Here is a 22,830-nt window from a genome sequence, read left to right on the forward strand (position 1 = left end):
TTAGCTCAGTCATTCTCCACCACCTTCAGGGGTGTATCCCACTTAGACCTTCGAACATCCAGTCTGTACTCAACACAGTTGTTTCTGTATACTATCCAGCCAGTTGGTTATGGCCATGTATGCTTTATCTGCTGGCATCTTGCATCCCACTGTTATGTGCTGTATTGTTACAGGGGCATCTTTGCATAGCCGGCAGCATCTGGGGTCCTGTCTGGTGTGGTAGATCCCAGCCTCTATTGATCTTGAATTCAGAGCTTGTTCCTGTGCTGCCATGATTAGTGCCTCTGTGCTGTCTTTCAGTCCAGACAGTCCAGATATTGGTAGGATTTCTCCATATCAGCCACTTCCAATTCTATCTGCTGGTGGTACATCCCGTGCAGGGGTATTTCCTCCCATCATGGTTCCTGTTCCTCCTCATTCCCATCCTCCTTGGGTTTATGCTGTCTGGGGTGTCACTAAACACTTCATTACTTAGGGCCATCATCCTGGTGTACTCTTGGATCTCCTGCATAGTGGCTCTGACACTCAACCTTCCTTCCTCTTAGTGCCCACTCTCAGAGTGCTGGATTTAGGATGAAACTCTCTATGCATTGTATAACACACACACGCACACGCACACGCACACGCACACGCACACACACGCGCGCGCGCACACACACATACATACATATATACATATATACATATATACATTATATATATATATATATATATATATATATATATATATATATTCAGATGATAGCCCCGTATGAGTGGTTCAGTTACCTGGACACTGTGTACTCGACCACCCGGAGTATGTGGTCGTGGGGTCCGATTGCCCAGCGCTCTTGGTTTGTCGTGTAGGAGACGTAGAGTTTTCCATTCTTCTTGTAATTGGGGTGGAATGCCAGGCTTAGTAGGCCCCTTTCATCTCCTCCCTGCAAGTCAGATGGGAAGCACAAAGAATCTAGAAGTTAATTATGTTCCTTTTTTAAGAAGTGCACGGCCAGGCCTAAAGCCAGCCCCCATGTCCCTTTCTGCCCCGAGCTTTCTTATTCTCCCCTTTTCTATCTTGCACTCTCCACATGGGAGCCAGTTACCCCCATGCCTTCTTTCCCCACCCCCCTTGACTACTGCATAAGAAACAATTATAAAACATTTGACTCTTGGCAACCCCCTCCCTTTTGGATCCCCCGTCCTCGTTATGTAAAGTCTGTCTGTGGGGAAAGGCCCTTCTGTGATACCCAGGACTACAGTGCGAGTGATTTGTGGGTGGAATCTTTGGGGGAATGAACGCAAAGCAGAGTGACTGAAGGAATTTATTATCTCGCGGACACTTCATAGAGGACACAAATGTCCAAGATATCTTCAATTCAAAATGAGAAAAAAATCACCCACCCCAACCTCACCCACAGCCTCTCACCTTCCCAATCTCTATCTCTTTTTAATCCGTGCAAAATTTGAGAGGGAGAAAAAAGGAAATCGAAAAAGGGAAAAGTAGCAAACTGCCAACTCCCACTGTCTTGGCAACATGTTTAGAAAACACTGAAATTACTTGTGTAATAGGTAAACGTTTGTCTCAGCCTGGAGGCATCTACATCAGTCACAACTCTGGTGGTCCACTCATCATCAGCTGTAATACAGAGTATCATTTCAGTCCCCGAGCAAAGCAATCAGGTTGGGCTTTCCTTTCTCTCTCTCTCTCTCTCTCTCTCTCTCTCTCTCTCTCTCTCTCTCTCTCTCTCTCTCTTTCTCTCTTTTCTTTCTGAGACTGGGGGAAGGTGTATCATGCAAAAGCTGTTTTTTTTTTTTTGTAGGACTGCTGTAATTCCATGCTTTGGGACAGATGTAGTGTTTTCTTGCCTCACCGATCTGATGTTGGGTGTCCAGTAAACAAGTACAGTGTGCACAGTTACATCACTCCACTGTTCTGTAGCATTCCTTTCTGCAAAGAGAGTAAAGAGTTCTTCTGCAGACTGCTTGATTTAACAGTGTGGTTTAGCTCACAGAGCAAGCCAAAACACACAGATCATAAATTGGTCAGTAAAGCTCTGTTAGGCCGTGCTGAACCAATTCAAGCTGGACAGGCCAATGGCACAATGCAAGTGTGAGCCATTCTCCCAGGAATGCTCTGGAATGCTCTGGAGCAGAGTGGAGAGCTCTTCAGGGATTTGAATAAGCACCCTCAGGAGTCCTTTCAATCCTACCAAAGAAGAGAGCTGTGAAAGTTGACAGATAAATAAGGAATTATGGACCAACAGACTCAAGCAATTATTTGTGCTTTTTATTAAATGCCATTCCTGAGCTAGCGCGTGTAGAGCAGATGGCAGGGTTAGGGTTAACCCTAGTTAATAGTCTGGCTGTATGTGTGAAAATGGCTTTCACTTCCTAGATCCGCCTCCAAACACTTGACCCGTATGTTGGAGTCTCGGTGTGCTGACCCAAATCCCAAAACAAACAGCAGAGAGGTCAAGAGAGGAATTCAAGCGAGTCGTATGATCTCCTGCCAGGGACCACCGAGGAACGGTAGTAAATTAAGTCAAATATTAGCTTTTCCTTGTGATTTCATCAGTGAGTAGGTACACTGGAACACTGACACACAGCCATACGAAACAAACAGCAGCTTCAGGTCCTCTGGACCCAAACTAACAACTGGAGAATAATAGAGTCCAAGGACAGGGTTCATTCCGTCATCACCACAGAGCCCAAACAACCATACAGACAAGCCGCTGGCCTCCAGAGAGCTGGTCTGCTTAACTGCAGCGCTAACACAAACCCTCCTCTAAAGACAAGATGGTTTTAACTGCATATTTGCATTAATTCATAGGTTAGCCACCTGGTGAGCTTTTATGTAACAGTAACAGTAGCAGGGCAGGCTGCAGGAAATCTTACATCCACATATAATTGTGTAAATGGAAATACTTTTGCCAACTGCTGAGAACACTTGCACTTTCTCACAAATTAAACTGATGTCTGGCATCATACACAAGGGAATAAATTCTGTGTCACTGACACCAAACACAATTCTTTCCCACGAGTCCGGACCCTTTATCATGCCCACAAAGTCCTCTGGACAGTAATGTTAGTGACTACTACAGTAATGTTATTGACCTCTACAGTAATGTTAATGAGTAATACAGTAATATTAATGACCACTGCAGTAATGTTAGAGACAAATGCAGTAATGTTATGTACTACTACAATGTTATGTACTACTGCAGCAATGTTACTGACTACTACAGTAATGTTATGTACTACTGCAGTAATGTTATGTACTACTACAGTAATGTTACTGACTACTACAGTAATGTTATGTACTACTACAGTAATGTTATGTACTATTGCAGTAATGTTACTGACTACTGCAGTAATGTTATGTACTACTAAAGTAATGTTAATGACTACTACAGTAATGTTACTGACTACTACAGTAATGTTATGTACTACTACAGTAATGTTAGTGACCACTACAGTGATGTTACTGACTACTACAGTATTGTTATGTACTACTACAGTAATGTTAGTGACCACTACAGTAGATACTGACTACTACAGTAATGTTATGTACTACTACAGTAATGTAAATGACCACTACAGTAATGTTATGTACTACTACAGTAATGTTAGTGACCACTACAGTAATGTTAGGTACTACTACAGTAATGTTAATGACCATTACAGTAATGTTATGTACTACTACAGTAATGTTAGTGACCACTACAGTAATGTTACTGACTACTACAGTAATGTACTACTACAGTAATGTAAATGACCACTACAGTAATGTTAGGTACTACTACAGTAATGTTAATGACCACTACAGTAATGTTATGTACTACTACAGTAATGTAAATGACCACTACAGTAATGTTATGTACTACTACAGTAATGTAAATGACCACTACAGTAATGTTACTGACTACTACAGTAATGTTATGTACTACTACAGTAATGTAAATGACCACTACAGTAATGTTAGGTACTACTACAGTAATGTTAATGACCACTACAGTAATGTTATGTACTACTACAGTAATGTTACTGACTACTACAGTAATGTTACTGACTACTACAGTAATGTTATGTACTACTACAGTAATGTAAATGACCACTACAGTAATGTTATGTACTACTACAGTAATGTAAATGACCACTACAGTAATGTTACTGACTACTACAGTAATGTGATGTACTACTACAGTAATGTAAATGACCACTACAGTAATATTAGGTACTACTACAGTAATGTTAATGACCACTACAGTAATGTTATGTACTACTACAGTAATGTTAGTGACCACTACAGTAATGTTACTGACTACTACAGTAATGTTATGTACTACTACAGTAATGTAAATGACCACTACAGTAATGTTAGGTACTACTACAGTAATGTTAATGACCACTACAGTAATGTTATGTACTACTACAGTAATGTAAATGACCACTACAGTAATGTTATGTACTACTACAGTAATGTAAATGACCACTACAGTAATGTTACTGACTACTACAGTAATGTTATGTACTACTACAGTAATGTAAATGACCACTACAGTAATGTTAGGTACTACTACAGTAATGTTAATGACCACTACAGTAATGTTAATGACCACTACAGTAATGTTATGTACTACTACAGTAATGTTAGTGACCACTACAGTAATGTTATGTACTACTACAGTAATGTTAGTGACCACTACAGTAATGTTATGTACTACTACAGTAATGTAAATGACCACTACAGTAATGTTATGTACTACTGCAGCAATGCAGTAATGTGGGGTGGGGGTGGGCAGGCCATCAATCAGAGCTGCGGCTCTTATCTCAGACAGGGCTGAGAGGTCTCCTTCTCATCGGTCTGAAGAAGCTCAACAGCTGTGTGTAACAGTGAGCACAGCATGCCTGAAACTATTTGTTTCAGCAAGAAATACTTTATTATTTAAATACTTTATTTTTTAAATACTTTACTGCAGCTGCCTGTTCCTGCTGACGTGCTCATTTTGCATACAGATGTCCTCATGGCCGCGTTCCTGTGCCTGGGCCACGCAGACACCAGCATGCGCCTCATGTGCATCAGTGTGCAGCCAATCAGGGCTTTACCACTTAATCACCATCTCCCTTGCACAAATACTTTAAAAGATCAACACATGCCTCACTTTTTTTTTTGTCACAGGGAGGACTGGCTTTTTTTAGCATCTGCAAGAGGCTGACTTGATGCAAATCCAAAACCTGTAAATTGGTGAAGTACTGGTAGTTAACAGCAGTTTTGTTCTCCATCCAGGCCCTGTTAGCATCTGCAAAAACCGCACAGCTGTGACGGCGTGCTTTGTTAAACCGCACAGCTGTGATGGTGTGTTGGGTTAAACTGCACAGATGTGATGGCGTGCTGTGTTAAACTACATAGATGTGATGGCATGCTGTGTTAAACTGCACAGATGTGATGTCGTGCTGTGTTAAACTGCACAGATGTGATGTCGTTCTGTGTTAAACCGCATAGATGTGATGGCATGCTGTGTTAAACCGCACAGCTGTGATGGCGTGCTGTGTTAAACCGCACAGCTGTGATGGCGTGCTGTGTTAAACCGCACAGATGTGATGGCGTGCTGTGTTAAACTTCACAGATGTGATGGCGTGCTGTGTTAAACTGCATAGATGTGATGGCATGCTGTGTTAAACTGCACAGATGTGATGGCGTGCTGTGCTAAACTGCACAGATGTGATGGCGTGCTGTGTTAAACTGCCCAGATGTGATGGCGTGCTGTGTTAAACTGCACAGATGTGATGGCGTGCTGTGTTAAACTGCACAGCTGTGATGGCGTGCTATGTTAAACTGCACAGCTGTGATGGCGTGCTATGTTAAACTGCACAGCTGTGATGGCGTGCTATGTTAAACTGCACAGATGTGATGGGGTACTGTGTTAAACTGCACAAGGTCATTCTCCTGTCTGCAATGCTACACCAATGAATGGACATTTGATCCATACACGCAAAGATTCACAAGCAAAAAAAAAGAAATTCCCCTAAATGGCTAATTGTAGGACTACAAACATTCCTGACCAGCCAACTGGATCAGCTGTTAAATTAGTTTGTCTCCTTTATGATTATGAAAACAATATTATAAAGGTTACAGAGAAATAAGAAAAAGACTTGAATCTTAAAGATGACTGATGGCATGGAAAGTGTGTTTGTATGTGTTTTTGTGTTGGTGCATGTTTGGGTGTTTGTATGCGTTTTTGTGTTTTTGTATGTGTGTGTGTTTGTGTTTGTCTATATTTTTGTGTGTTTGTATATGTTTGTATGTGTTTGTGTATGTGTTTGTGTGTTTTTGTTTTTGTTTATGTTTGTGTGTGTTTGTATATGTTTGTGTGTTTGTATGTGTTTGTGCGTGTTTGTGTGTCTGAGTTGGGGTTAATCAAACAGCCTCTTGTTTCTGAGCGGTTTGGTGTAATTGGCAGTGTGGGGATTAAGGTCCAAGGAGACATAGAACATTAGAATCAGAGTTGTGATAAAACCCTCTCTGCCTCCCCATGCCGAGCCCCGGAGGAGCCCGGGGGCCCACGGTGCACACAAAGGGACCAAAAAGGTTCGGCTCACTGCTGCTCTCAAACTTCACAACAGGCCTCCTGGGACTGCCAGGGATCGGGCACTGTGCACTGCACTAATTGTCATAATGATTGTTTTATCCACAGCCAATTATGTTCTTCCTGTCGAACCATGTCTTTCTCCCTGAGAAAAAAAGGATGCTACACATGTAAACTTCCTGTCATAATGCAAACCTCTTCCTCCATCTCTGGACACCCCCCCCCCCACTCAAAATCTTTCATATACACAAGGCTGTGTTTATGAAAGGGGCAGATAACCATCTGTATTGGCACATGGCATGGCTGCCACTGACAGACATGCACAGAGTAGTCCAACAGCTGGACATTTACAGGATATCCTAGAAGTGCAGTTACGTTTCAGACTCACTCCCCAGACCCTAGCAGCTAGACATATAAAGTTTCCCTCACTGGCAGTGGACAGCAGCGCCATGCCACGCATTGAGAGGAAAGTTCTGCTTTGTGATTGTGTTTCTTAAGGTTCATTTCTGTGAACACAGGATAGCTCATCTGTACAGGTGCCAAAACAAATTGAAGAACAGTATATGTTTGGTGGCACATGTCGACTCTGGAAGGCCAACTGTCCTGATGGTGGGAGGCCAGCCTGCATGGATGTCAGATAGGTGCTAATTCCCCTTCAAAAGTACAGACATGCCTGAAGGTTCCTGTGTGGAGAGAAACTGCAGAGTGATGTGGTGTGTGTGTGTGTGTGGTGTGTGTGTGGTGTGTGTGTGTGTGTGTGTGTGAGAGGTGCGGTGTGTGTATGTGTACCCCGCTGCCTGACACTGCCAGTACAGTCCTCACACACTATGCACACACTCTAGTACACATTTCTAGAGGTTAGGAAGTTAGTAACAATGTATTTATTATGTTTATTTTTTAAAAGACTTTTAATTTACTTACTTAATTATGTTTATTTTTAAAATACTTTTTTGCATCTAACATCTAAAGTTTTTTTTAAATTTTTTTATTTATGGCCACTTAGCATTTTTTAGGAGTTTAAAGCACTGGGTGGAGATTGCCAGAGACGCCTGAAACAACTAGGACTGGAACTCACATCTGCCTTCCAGAAACTTCACCCCATCTGGGAGGCCATTAAACTGACACTTAATATTAAACCATTAAGGCTATGATTCCCTGTATATGGTTCACTCAGTACAGAATTGAAAATGCACTCAAGCTATCTGCATTTTTACTCCATGGAGATTGTTTTACTTCAGAACCTATATGCTGTAGCACAGAGCCAAAACACCTAAAACTCTGTCACTGTCCAATGAATTAAACTTCACACTGTAATTAATAATTTTTAGCATGTCACAGAAACATGTATGTAACCTATAAGAGGGACCATCTAGATGATTCTGTCATCCACACACACCAGCATTTGCTTGGGCTGGGTGTATGTCGTGGGTCTCACCTTGATCCCAGCCTGCACCAGTTTGTGGATGTCCAGGAAGGGCTCCTTAAGGAGTTCCATGTTGTGCATGAGGATACGCACAAAGCCCTCCTTCTCCAGGATGAACAGGCGCTGGGAGCCATCACCACAGTGAACCACGGCAGTGGGCCGCTGCAGCCCAGTCAGGACCTCCTGGACGCAGTAGCAGTTGTGTTTGTGCTTCCTGTAGGGGTAAGAGTGGGCAGGACAACAGGTGAGATGTCCACAGGTGTGCTGTAGGACATGTGATCTGTATGCCCACAGGTGTGCTGTAGGACATGTGATCTGTATGTCCACAGGTGTGCTGTAGGACGTGTGCTCTGTATGTCCACAGGTGTGCTGTAGGGCGTGTGCTCTGTATGCCCACAGGTGTGCTGTAGGACGTGTGATCTGTATGTCCACAGGTGTGCTGTAGGACGTGTGTGCTGTAGGACGTGTGATCTGTATGTCCACAGGTGTGCTGTAGGACGTGTGATCTGTATGCCCACAGGTGTGCTGTAGGACGTGTGATCTGTATGTCCACAGGTGTGCTGTAGGACGTGTGATCTGTATGTCCACAGGTGTGCTGTAGGGCGTGTGATCTGTATGCCCACAGGTGTGCTGTAGGGCGTGTGATCTGTATGCCCACAGGTGTGCTGTAGGACGTGTGATCTGTATGTCCACAGGTGTGCTGTAGGACGTGTGATCTGTATGTCCACAGGTGTGCTGTAGGACGTGTGATCTGTATGTCCACAGGTGTGCTGTAGGACGTGTGATCTGTATGTCCACAGGTGTGCTGTAGGGCGTGTGATCTGTATGCCCACAGGTACAATACATGTCCACAGGTACAGTACAAGACTCTGAAAGCAATCCCCACCACTGAAACAGTGGTGAGGCAAATATTTCACTAATTATAAAATCACTCAAATCTAATATTTAAATGTTTAAACATCCATGAAACAGCTGCTATTGAGTTTGACAGCTAGAGAAATAAACATGTTTAAACTTAGTAAACATGATTTAGCACTGAGATGTCTGCGTGTTTTGGAAAAGCACTGACTACCAGGCACCTGTATGTGGTTTAATGCAGGCTGACTTACAGAAACTTTGGGGACATATGTGGTCTCTTGCTTAAACACACACACACACACACACACACACACACACACACACACACATACATGCATAGAGACACCTGCGCACTACCTGCAGGTCGAGTTTTGTTAAACACACACTGGTCTGTAGAAGTCCTCATGTCTTTCACAAAGGTTTACAGCCCTCTAGTCAGCTTTCTGAAAAGCTGAATGAACACTTTCTCTGTGTCCTGAAAAGCTGAATGAACACTTTCTCTGTGTCCTGAAAAGCTGAATGAACACTTTCTCTGTGTCCTGAAAAGCTGAATGAACACTTTCTCTGTGCCCTGTAAAACTGAATGAACACTTTCTCTGTGTCCTGAAAAGCTGAATGAACACTTTCTCTGTGTCCTGAAAAGCTGGCCGGACTGAAGCGGCACAAACATGAACAGCTCAGCCATAGTGGGTGGTGCAGTCGCAGTGTCCCTGAGCACATGCAGAACACTCTGGCATGTTTGGGACATTCATACATGTCTCCAGTAACCTCTGCTCCCGTCCAGTGGCCCAAACAAACAGAGGCAGCAAGAATTCCCGTGATGAATTATCAGTGTGTGACGTTTGAATTGTGACTTTTTTCAACTAGTTGATAACTTCATTCAGTTTTCCCGCCACTTTGTTCATCAGATATTTCATTAAGTTATGAACCTGTAGTAATTGATAATAATGAAGTTATATTAACTTATGAAACAAGAATAATAATAAGTAATATTAAGTAATGAAACAATAATAATTAAGTAGGTAACAATAAGTTATGAAAGTGTCAATTTTTGTTAATATAAAGTTCATGTAAAGATATTTTTGTCTATAAGATGCCCACACACGTACCTGTTGATGGCGTCTATTCTCTCGTCTTCCAGATAGTTGGAATGGTGCCCATGTGGCAGTTGAGGGTGAAAGTCGGGAAAACACATGCCGCCGTCACTCCGCCCATAGTACTGGCAGAACTCATCCACGTCAGCCTGGAACAGCTCTGTTAAATACACACACAGACACCGTGCTCAGCCTGACACACAGACACACACACACACACACACACACACACACACACACACCATACTCAGCCTGAAAAACACACACACCTGACACCTGCGCTCAGCCTGACACACACATACACACACGTGCACAGCCTGACACACACACACACACCCATGCTCAGCCTGACACACACACACCCATGCTCAGCCTGACACACACACACACACACACACACACCTGTGCTCAACCTGACACACATATACACACACACGTGCACAGCCTGACATACACATACACACACCTGCACTCACGTGCTCAGGCTGACACACACACTCACACACATACATGCATGCTCAGCCTGACACAGACGGACAGACACACACACACACACACACACACACACACACACATATGCACATATGGGCGTTAGTCAGCCCTAAGGTTCTCATTATCATATGAGTGATGCGGGTGTCAGGGTATTCTTCCACGTCACCCCAGAGTGATTGAGATGGTTAAACCCAGGCTGCAGGGCTTTACCCCCGTGTGGATCGGGTCACCACCCTGCCTGCACCCTCCCCCATCTCTGGACTGAGTCATGGAGCCAGAACACTGTACACAGTTCCATTGAGCCTGACTTGGCACACTGTAACCTCCCTATGGACACATTTACTATAAAGATATATACGACACACTCATAAACATAGAAATAAAAAGACTCTCACACACACACATTCTCTCTCTCTCTCTCTCTCTCTCTCACACACACCCACAGACACCATACTCAGCCTGAAAAACACACACAGACACCTGCGCTCAGCCTGACAAACACACACACACACACACACACACACACACACACACACACACACACACACACACACACCCATGATCAACCTGACACACACACACACACACCCGTGCTCAGCCTGACACACACACACACACACACACACACACACACACACCCATGATCAACCTGACACACACACACCCATGATCAACCTGACACACACACACCCATGATCAACCTGACACACACACACCCATGCTCAGCCTGACACACACACACACACACACACACACACCTGTGCTCAGCCTGACACACTCACACACACACACACACACCCGTGCTCAGCCTGACACACTCATACACACACATGTGCACAGCCTGACATACACATACACACACCTGCACTTAGCCTGAAACACACACACCCACACCCACACACATGCTCAGGCTGACACACACACACTCACACACATACATGCGTGGTCAGCCTGACACAGACAGACAGACAGACAGACAGACACACACATGCGCTCAGCCTGACACAAACACCACATGGGCCTTGAGGGATGATGTAATCGCCTCTGAACTTGGCCAACCCCCCTCCCCCCACAACTCGCTCGAATCCAGACTCTGTATTTGAGCTAAATTCCATCTGAGGAACCCAGAGAGCCATCATCTTTAACACACTGCTTCATAAAGGTATGCAAGCGTACTGCCATTCACACTTCAGTCTCTGACAGGAAACTGAGCTGAGCTCACCAAGTCCTGCCGAGTGTGAACCGCAGTGAGATATTCAAATTTCCTTCATACATGTGCATCCTGTGTGTGAGCTTGTTAGCCACTTAATATGTGGCATTTCATCATGAGCGTGCCAAACGTACTCCAGAACATTCCTCAACATTCAGGTCAACACACAAGTGGTGAACACACACCCAGTTCTAATTGTGTTTCGCCAATTAGATTTATTTGCTTACTTTAAGGGAAGACACCCTTAAAAGTGGTTATCTTGGGCTTGCTGGCCTGAGCATTGAGACAGGTCTCAGAGTTACTGCGAGTCACAGTGAGACAGGTCTTGGAGTTACCGCGAGTCACAGTGAGACAGTTCTGGGAGTTACTACGAGTCACAGTGAGACGGTTCCTAATGGCACTTATCCCGGAGTGCGCTGCAGAGGCTCTTGTACTGAAGGATGACGAGCTATCCCGGAAACACTGTTTGGGTTTAAGACACAACTGTGGGTCTGTCAGCAGGCAGCCTGTTCTAGGCCATTGAGCTACGTGCCGTGCACACCGGACAAGCCTCTCATGCAATAGGAAGCACTAAACATGTTTCAGCGTGAGACTGCGACACACATTATTTTGAAATGTGCATATAAATCTTTTAATCAAACTGTTCATGAGCTGTTTAAAAGTAAATCAAGCATGTATAATGTTTTTATCTATAATGAATATTGATCAAGCTGAGAAGGAATTTAATGTGCTGAAGCAGTAAATCACAAAACTAAACAGCTGATTCTGACTATCTATGATGTTCTCTTAACTGAATGGTATAGTACTGAAAAGAGTTGTATTTTTGCTTATTCTTTCACAAAACATTTACATTAGAATTTAGTTTCAGATTAGAAATATACCCAGAAAAATAAATTATATGTATACAAGAAAACTCTACAATTTGGGCAATTTATGGTTAACAACTTCCTTAAACATATGGTGAAATTACTGTGTGGCCACACACTGTCTGCCTCGTTATAGTACAGTCGAGTTTTATTGTACTGCCCTGAGAGAGAGAGAGAGAGAGAGAGAGAGAGAGAGAGAGAGAGAGAGAGAGAGAGAGAGAGAGAGAGAGAGAGAGAGAGAGAGAGAGAGAGAGAGAGAGAGAGAGAGAGAGAGAGAGAGAGAGAGAGAGAGAGAGAGAGAGAGAGATCCCCCAGCAGTAGGGTTATACTTCCATCTGGTTATCTTCCAAAGCAACCTGGGTGGCCACCCAAAGTACTTGACATTGTGATGCACTTCAGCAGTTTTACATACACACAACCTTTGTAGAAAAATAAATGTGTCATTCGTCACCACATATGTTGATTCTGGAGGGGGAGAGGGAGGGGGTGGGGCCAGACCAGACTCCTCCTGCCTTCAGTGCTCTTAGGTACATACCCACGCCCCCCTCGCTTTCTCTCACCTTCTCTCTCTCCCCCTGTCTGTAGATCTGTCACTCTTTCTCCACTGTGATTTTATATAGACCAAATAAATCTTTTTCTTTTCCTTTCTTTTTTTTTTTTTTCAGGCAGTAGTCAGTTTAAGAGGGAAATTGAGACATACTGAAGACTATGTTTTAGGTGTTTAATGTGTGTGTGTGCGTGTGCGTGTGTGTGTATGTGGCCCATATGTTCTGGTGACTGTTGCCTGTTTGCCTATCTGTGCCATCTAATCTCTTATAATCTGTTATGCCTACACAGATAGGAAGAAGTCTTGCCCTGGCAGCCGGGCTTGTGTATGCCATCCACTGGGATGGAATGTGCCAGGCATGACAGTTGCACCCTTATGCAGTGCCACACCCAGACAAACAGAGGAAGTCTCTCATTCATCTCATTCATGCTATGGTGAAAACATACACTAAGTGAATAATACTGAGGATGCCAGAGATCACCCTTGTGACTCACATCGTAACCCTAACTAACTCTAACCTTGCCTAACCCTTACTAACCTTACTTAACCCTAACTAACCCAAACCCCAACTAACCCTACTTAACCCTAACTAACCTAAACCATAACCCTAACCCTAACCTTTACCCTAACCCTATCTAACCCTAACTAACCTTGACCCTAACTAATCCTAACTAATTTTAACCATAACTCTAACCATAACTAACCCTAACCCTAACTAACCTTAACTAACCCTAACCCTAACCATAACTAACCTTAACCATAACCTTAATCATAACCTTAACCATAACCCTAACCTTAACTAACCTTAACTAACCATAGCCCTAACCCTACCTAACCATAACTAACCTTAACCCTAACCTTAACCCTAACCCTCACCTTAACCCTAACCGTAACCCTAACCTTAACCATAACCATAACCATAACCCTAACCCTAACTAACCTTAACCCTAACGCTATCTAACCTTAACTAACCTTAACCCTAACCCTAACTAACCTTAACCCTAACTAACCTTAGCCCTAACCATAATCCTACCTAACCCTAACTAACCTTCACCTTAACCCTAACTAACCTTAGCCCTAACCCTAACTAACCCTAACCTTAACCCTAACCCTAACTAACCTTAGCCCTAACCATAATCCTACCTAACCCTAACTAACCTTCACCTTAACCCTAACCCTACCTAACCCTAGCTAACCTTAACCCTAACCTTAACCCTACCTAACCCTAACTAACCCTAACCCTACCTAACCCTATCTAACCTTCACCTTAACCCTAACCCTAAGCCTTTAACTTTTCCCCCATAGATTTCTTTTTTCTTTTTCTTTTTTCAAGCCTGTTCAGTAAGTCTGTGTTTGTATTTTTTTAATGCACCACCAAGGAAAACAAATCGATGACGTTTTTTACTCCAAAACAGCTGGTATTTTCCGATGCATCATAGAGTGGCTGTGTGTGTGTGTGGGGGGGGGTGTTTGTTTGGCTCTGTGGGGATGGTTGTGTGTGTGTGGCTGGGTGGCGGTGTTTGCATATTTGGCTCTGTGGGGATTGTTGTGTATGTGTGTGTTTGGCTCTGTGGGGATTGTGTATGTGTGGCTGGGTGGGGGTTTGTATGTGTGTGGCTATATGGGAATGGTTGTGTGTGTGGCAGTGTGTGTGTTCTTCTGGTCAGGCAAGGTGTCAGGGTCAGTCACATCTAGACCATTCTCTCTCTCACTCACACACTCACAAACACACACATGTGCACACACTCCAAACACATCATGGTTAGCTGCACTGACGTAACCCGCAGTGTTTGCCAAAGAAGCAAGGGGAAGAAACTTATTCACAGCCCCAGCCTGTGGGTGTTTGTTTGGGTGTCTGTGTCCAGCCCCAGACTGTGGGTGGGTGTTTGTGTAGGTGTTTGTGTTCAGCCCCAGACTGTGGGTGTTTGTATTCAGCCCCAGACTGTGGGTGTTTGTGTTCAGCCCAAGGCTGTGGGTGTTTCTGTGGGTGTTTGTGTTCAGCCCCAGACTGTGGGTGTTTGTATTCAGCCCCAGACTGTGGGTGTTTGTGTTCAGCCCAAGGCTGTGGGTGTTTCTGTGGGTGTTTGTGTCCAGCCCAAGGCTGTGGGTGTTTCTGTGGGTGTTTCTGTGGGTGTTTGTGTCCAGCCCAAGGCTGTGGGTGTTTGTGTCCAGCCCAAGGCTGTGGGTGTTTCTGTAGGTGTCTGTGTTCAGCCCTTGGCATAGAGGTGTAAGTCCCAGTGTGAGTCATGACCCATAAACATCAAGGATAAGGCAATACCATCACATAGCTTTTCTCTGTAGCATCTTTGGAATTGTAATCCTCATATTCTGACCGTTACTACAATTTTATGCAAACATTTGAATGTGGCACTGTTCCTTGGCCTTAGATTAAGTAAACACATGATAATGATCTACTACTTCCTCACAATGAAGAGAGCTGAACTTGTTCATCTGAGCCTTATTTGTTCATTATGAAGAAACTAATTTGGTGTTGGCATCTTGCTCATATATTGTTAGTCATATAAGATAAACATTTGGTTTCTTGTTTCTGTGCCCACACACAGCCCTCATCAGGAAGAAACGACTCCAGCCCAGTCACTGACTGCAATTTCATGCATGCTTGCAACCCACACAAGAGCTAAAGAGATTAAAACATTACAGATGCTACCTGGTACGTGCCGTCTGCAGGTGTAGTAGAACTCTCTGCAGTAGCTGTTGCAGAGCCGAGGCAAGCCCGTGTGGTGGAGTGGCGTAGACTCGTGCTCCAGCGAGTGTAAGAGCACTTGTGCATGGGGTGAGCAGTGGGCACACTTGATCTCCTCCAGCAAGCGAGAGCACTCTGTGTTATTGGTGGAAAAGGTCTGTGGAGGTCAGACAGAAAGCAAAACAGCAACTATTCTCACAATGACATTCTCAATGATATTCTCACTGTGATATTTTCACAATGATATTCTCACAATAATATTCTCAGTGATATTCTCAGTGATATTCTCACAATGATATTCTCATGGTGATGTTCTCATGGTGATATTCTCACAATTATATTCTCATGGTGAAATTCTAACAGTAATATTCTCACAGTGATATTCTCGCGATAATATTCTCACAGTGATATTCTCATAGTGAAATTCTAAGAGTAATATTCTCAGTGATATTCTCATGGTGATATTCTCACAATTATATTCTCATGGTGATATTCTCGCGATAATATTCTCACAGTGATATTCTCAGTAATATTCTCACAGTAATTAGGGTTACTGCTCCATTTTTATTGCTCATTTTAATTATGTTAAAATTGCTCTGATTACTCCGTTCTATTCAAATCAGAATTCTATAAATGTGTATACTAATTCATAAATGTGTATATTCATTTATAAATGTGTATACTAATTCATAAATGTGCATACTAATTCATGGGACATTTGACCTTTATGCACTTCTAAACTGATAAAGCTGATTCTCTTTTGAGATGTGTCTGTAAGGCTTAGAAATTGTTTATTGAGAACCGCATATTACATGCTGATTGCATTCTGTGGCAAAAAAAAGTGAATGAAGTGGAGTGAAATAAAACGAGCGTGATCTAAACGAGTGATCTAAATGAGCACGATCTAAATGAGAGTGATCTGAACTAATGTTCTAAACGAGCATGTTCTAAATGAGAATTATCTAAATGAGCATGTTCTAAACTAACATATTCTAAACGAGCATGTTCTAAATGAATTATCTAAATGAGCATGTTCTAAACTAACATATTCTAAACGAGCATGTTCTAAATGAATTATCTAAATGAGCATGTTCTAAACTAACATATTCTAAACGAGCATGTTCTAAATGAATTATCTAAATGAGCATGTTCTAAACTAACATATTCTAAACGAGCATATTCTAAATGAGAATTATCTAAATGAGCATGTTCTAAACGAGCATAATATAAACGATATTCAAAACGGTACTCTAGCCACCAAACAAATCTACACAAACAAACCAGGGCTGACAAAATTAGCAGGATTATTTATGTAACAAATTAGCTGTAATAAAACAACGGTGTAATGGGCCTCCCCACAGTATGCGCTCACCGGCTCAGCCGCCTGGCACAACTCGCCTGCTCTGTGTGAGGTCTGTGTGTAAACAGACAGACACATCATTCCACCGCTGATATCAACAAATTAGTCTTCTGTCTGGGGCAATTAGTGCCAAAGAGTCTGCAGACCCTGTAGTCTGCCCCAGCTGCTGCTACAGGAACCAACAGCCTGGAGAAATTTGGGGTTTGGACTTCATAATCCTGTTAATCTGGGAGAATGATGTAAACAGGAGATGCTTATGGCTGCACTAGTATTAGGTCATGTGACACTGCAATATATTCTCCAAATCACCAGTCGCAGACTGCTCGAAAACTCAAAGGGATGAACTGAAGAAATACCACCATGCCCGCACACCATTGGAAGGTAACGGAAAGCGTTTTGATTCCCCAGCATGTTCACACTGCTGACGGTGGACCGTGCGGAGAACCGTGTTGTTCCTGAAAAGCATCTCGAGCTTTCATCCCGTCTGGGACTAGCACTCTCGGTCGTCTTCGCAGCTCTGAGAGTGCCCGCCCTCTGCCTCTAAACTGCCCATTAGTGAGCCCCACACTGGCACATGGTCCATGGAGAAGAGCATGTGTGCGCTCAGGCATGCCCTGTGCCCATATGTTCCTGGGACAAGATCCAGTCCATGCCATCACCCGTACCACTAACAAGACCTGTTCTGTTTGTTAAGGGGAAAAAAATCCTCAAAACTGTCACTGCTCTAAAAACTGGAGAACAACTCCTAAAAAATCAAGAAAACCATCAGTGGAGCTCATATCATAATGCAGATCTCAAGCTTTTTAAATCATATGTAACGCTTGACAAATTGCTCCAAAAAACAGCATGAATTTGTCGCATGTACAAATGGGCTCCATTACTCAACAGATATTAAGGCCAGTTCATACACTGAGGTCTGTGTTAATTGAGATGTTATAAATGGTCCTTTAAACTAGAAGTAAAAGTAAAAGCTCTGAATTAATACAAGAAAGGATTGTGTTTCAGTGCTTACACTGTTGGCTGCAGGCTGAGTCAGTCACCACTTACCACACCACCTGTTTCCGAAGCTACCTGAAGCTCACTCCTCTTTTCTCATTGCTATCATTAAGATTTTTTAAAAAATTAGGACTCACCAGGTCTGATCAGCAGGGTGTGGTGTTGCAGCACTACTTAAGATTCACACAGTTTCCTTCATGAGTGAGATTACTAGAACAAACATATAAACGCACAAAAGCACTCTTGAAAACATTTGCGTGTCATTCTGCCCTGAACAATAGGGGCTACTGCAGTTTTATAGGGTCACAGGACAACCAGGAGGGAGTCACAGTGTGTCTGAGTAGGCATAGATAAGCATGAGTGTGTACAACTACACATTTGTGACTACACCATTAGGAAGATATGCAATCACAGATCATAGCCTTCTGATGGAATCCAACATTAACCTGAAAACTACTTACACTCACCCACCCACCCAGGAGCCAGCTCAGCCCAGGCGGGTATTTAACATCTTAAGAAAACCACTTTTGGCCCTTTGAGAATAGGTGTAGGTTTGCGAGGGGGTGGGGGAGTAGGACAAACACTCTCTCAAGCGCATTAACACTTGGACAGAGGCAAGGAGCTGGGAGAACGATGTTCTCCGTCGTCACCCATTAGCGAAACTAACAAATACAATGGTGTTGTTGTTATTCCTTTACCATACGCTAAAAGACTCCGTGTGTGGGCAGTGTAGCGGAGGAGGAGGAGATGTCGACTCCTTTTTGTTCTATTCAGACTCGCTCTTATTTGCATGACTTGAGCAAATTAAATGATGCAATATGGCTTTTTTGGTCACGCACCAAAGTGCAATGCCACCCAGCCACATATGTTGATTTGCCGATGTTGTTTACATGAGAAAAGAGGAAGCTATTTGCCGGGTATTCGCTATCGAAGCACAGAAGTTGTATTTATTTGTTCTATTGTTAAATCTAACTCTTGAGCCAAGGGACTACACGTCCCGAAAAGAAATGTGAACAGTCCCATTACTCCAAAACTAGGTCCACGAAATATCGCGCATGGTATATGCACCATTTGTTCAAATAATAACAACGTCAATTCATACGAGCCAGCGAATGACAGGTTACCACGAAAAAGTTCTGCTTTACAAAACGCAGCCATCATTTGCACACGTTGGACATACGCACGCTGAACACATACAAGCAAGCGTGGATACTCGCATGACAACAGCACACATTACACATTGCAACACAACGCCAGCCCGCCAACAGCATTAACCTGCGGAGACACTGTCGTATGTCATGCTCTCGATCGGTAACCCAGCGTGAACGAGCGCGAACAAGCACCCATAACTATGGAAACACTGTAAAGATTTTCAAGGGTTAGAATCGAGATCTGCACATGCTTACATCGCGAAGCTTTGCTCCATTTCCGACTGAGCAATGACAAGCGTTATTTTATCGGAATGCACAACACTGGTATAACACAAGGCAAACCCTTTAATCCAGCTCATGCATCTGAACCACAGTGGAAACTACAGCGGGAGCTTGGCCACCATGTGGAGTAGTTGACTTTCAGATCTGTTACTTGCCGCCAGAACATACCCTGGCATCCCTCCGCTGAAGGAGCTGGTACGGAGCTCTCCTGGTCGGACAGCAGGTCACGCGCGGATACAGCCTGTGACAAACCTCCCCGCTGCTGCTCGCGTCCAGTGACAGTTTTCGCTCTTTTTTCTTCAGACGTTTCGGCAGACTTCCATCGTAACATCTCCTCCTCCTTGGATTTATTTCGCCTTTTTCGCCAAATTTTGCATCACCACACTCCCAAAGGTTGACAGCGATTGCCAACACGAGTACAAATTTCAAATGCCTCATATTAGAAAGGATCAGTGCGACTTTTACAAAACTGCACTGATGTGAAGTCCCTTCGACTACAAAAAGTTTATTGGGATACTAAATTACTATCGAAGTAATACTACAGATTTATTCCTGTTAAGCAAACACGAGCTAAACTATGCAAGTACTTTGAATTAAATATCAGTAAAGTGTAAGGCAATAAAGTGCTAATTATAATGGCATAACACAGGAAAAAACATTTTCTTGCATAATGATATGAAATCAGAAAAGAAATTCAAAGTCGACCACAGCAATATAAAGCAATCTCAGCAGTTTTCTTGCGCGAGTTAAATCCCGGTAGTGCTCAGTGGTTGGTGCGTTTGATGAAAAAAGCAGCACTAAGTTGTCTCCTGCAATGCCTTCAGCACGCGCACATGTTTCTCTGACTCTTTTCACCTTCTTTTTAACCAGCGCGCGAGAAGCGAGCAAGATGACGTGGTGACGTGAACGCGCAAAAGTCGCGTTCATAAGAGAAGACAGACAAGCCTACCTGTTGGGGCAGCGCGCAGGAACAGGGTTACGCGTCAAACATGCTTTCACCCCTAGTGCCTCCTTATTAAAAATTATACGAATCTTTACGTTTATAAATAACTTTACAAATATTCCACGTTTTATTGAAAATATGTTTTTAATTACATGGTACTTAAAGCCCTGAAAAAAATAACTGTTTTGGATTTTTAAAAACACTGGCATTTGGTCATTGTCATTTCAGAGTATTTGACTGTATTTTGTAACAGTCATTTTTTCTTAATGCAAACTCTCTGAAACATGTAGCTGCTGGAACCAGGCCTGTTTATCCTGCCTATGGCAATGAGATAATGGAATCTCCCCTTTAATGTTTTGGTTATTATAACAAACTCTTATAGGGCTATTCAGGAGAGCACAGCAGAACAGGCATGGTGCATTAGAACATGCTACTATATTACACTAGTGCGGATGGTAAGATGCCTCACATTTCTGTTCTTCAGAAGACTTCTGATAAGCCAGAGCCAAACGCAGGACAAGTCCTCTTTTCTTCTTGTGTTCAGAAAGATCTACAGATTGCCAGACTATAGGGGAATGTCCTTGGCAATAAGGGAGAGAGAGAGAGAGAGAGAGAGAGAGAGAGAGAGAGAGAGAGAGAGAGAGAGAGAGAGAGAGAGAGAGAGAGAGAGAGAGAGAGAGAGAGAGAGAGAGAGAGAGAGAGAGAGAGAGAGAGAGCAGACCTCAGTTTAGCTCCATTACCACACCTGTTCTTCCTTGGGGGTCCAACCCTGATCAGAACTTTTTGCCTGCTTATCATCTGAGATCAGGAACAACAGGAATGCTCAGTGATTGGACCATTGGCCAGTGTTGGGAAAGGCTCTGTGCGCTATGTTTCCTGGTGTAGTATCTTGTGGACACAGTTATATTCTCAACATACAAGTGCTGTTATTTCAGGCAGAAATTACTTTATTAGATGTAAAAGCACACCTAGCAAAAACTGGTACAGTAAAGGTGTGGGGTGAACATCTGGTTATGTCTTTGCTGTGCAGTTTACAAATGTGTTACATTTTTTCTGGGCTGTTCATGGATGTGTTACATGGTTATGTTGGACATGGATGTGTTATATGGATGTGTTAACCATGTGTTACTTGGTTATCTGAGTAGGTTACGGATGTGTTGTGTTTTTGCTGGGCAGGTTATGGATGTGTTGCATTTTTTCTGAGTAGGTTACAGATGTGTTGTGTTTTTCCTGGGCAGGTTATGGATGTGTTGCATTTTCCTGGGCAGGTTATGGATGTATTGCGTTTTTGCTGGGCAGGTTACGGATGTGTTGCGTTTTCCTGGGCAGGTTACAGATGTGTTACCTTTTTCCTTGGCAGGTTACAGATGTGTTGCATTTTGCTGTCCAGCTTATAGATGTGTTGCGTTTTGCTGGGCAGGACACAGTTGGTTCCTTTGCTTACTTTTCAACAACACAACCATACACATTATAAAATTATGCCTATACATCTGGGAGTCTACAATTCCCAGGTAAAGACAATATATAGACAACATACACTATAACTGAATTATGTACACTAATAAGCAGTGATTACCTGAGGAAGAGCAGTGAGGCTGAGCATGTAAAGGGTATGACCTCTCAATGACCCTAACAGAAAATGACTGGGGAGACAGCAGGGAACACTGATATGAAACCATGCAGGCCATGCAGGCACACCTGGGCCGCAATGCTGCCCACTGGCCTGAGACCAGCCCAGCGTAACACTAACCCACTGGCCTGAGACCAGCCCAGCGTAACACTAACCCACTGGCCTGCAACATGTGGGAAGCAGCTGTAGGCAGGCAAGAGGATAATGCATCTGTCCCAGGGAGATGTTCTGAGGGCGGACCAGAGAGAGAGAGAGAGAGACGAGCCACCATCTCAGAGCTCAGAGCTAACCCTAACCCCAATTGTAACCCTAACCCTAACCCTAACCCCAATTGTAACCCTAACCCTAATCCTAACCCTGTCTCAGGGAGATGTTGTGAGGGTGGACCAGAGAGAGAGAGAGAGAGAGAGAGACAGGCCACCATCTCAGAGCTCAGAGATATCATTAACCCTAACACTAACGCTAACCCTAACACTAACAATAACCCTAACACTATCATTAACCCTAACACTAACGCTAACCCTAACACTAACGCTAACCCTAACACTATCATTAACCCTAACACTAACGCTAACCATAGCACTAACGCTAACCCTAGCACTAACGCTAACCCTAACACTAACAATAACCCAGGATCACTGCACAGGTTTATACATACATGTAATTCTCTGATGTCAGAAGACAGATGCAGTGTTAATGATGCTTTAC

The 22,830-nt window shown here is 43.4% G+C and overlaps 1 protein-coding gene across 1 annotated transcript in view; it reads right to left on the bottom strand.

Annotated features, from left to right (window-relative positions):
- Positions 1-20,355, bottom strand: part of hhip (hedgehog interacting protein) — a 34,843-nt gene extending 14,488 nt beyond the window's left edge. The window contains exons 1-5 of the mRNA XM_035531878.1: positions 19,718-20,355; positions 15,725-15,917; positions 9,957-10,101; positions 8,002-8,203; positions 769-920 (exon numbers count right to left, since the gene is read on the bottom strand). Of these exons, the coding sequence (XP_035387771.1) occupies positions 769-920; positions 8,002-8,203; positions 9,957-10,101; positions 15,725-15,917; positions 19,718-19,987 (962 nt within the window). The 5' untranslated portion in view covers positions 19,988-20,355. The remainder of the gene's footprint in view (positions 1-768; positions 921-8,001; positions 8,204-9,956; positions 10,102-15,724; positions 15,918-19,717) is intronic.
- Between the last annotated feature and the right edge of the window lie 2,475 nt (positions 20,356-22,830).

The sequence above is a fragment of the Electrophorus electricus genome, chromosome 11 (assembly GCF_013358815.1).
Source record: "Electrophorus electricus isolate fEleEle1 chromosome 11, fEleEle1.pri, whole genome shotgun sequence".
NCBI lineage: Eukaryota > Metazoa > Chordata > Actinopteri > Gymnotiformes > Gymnotidae > Electrophorus > Electrophorus electricus.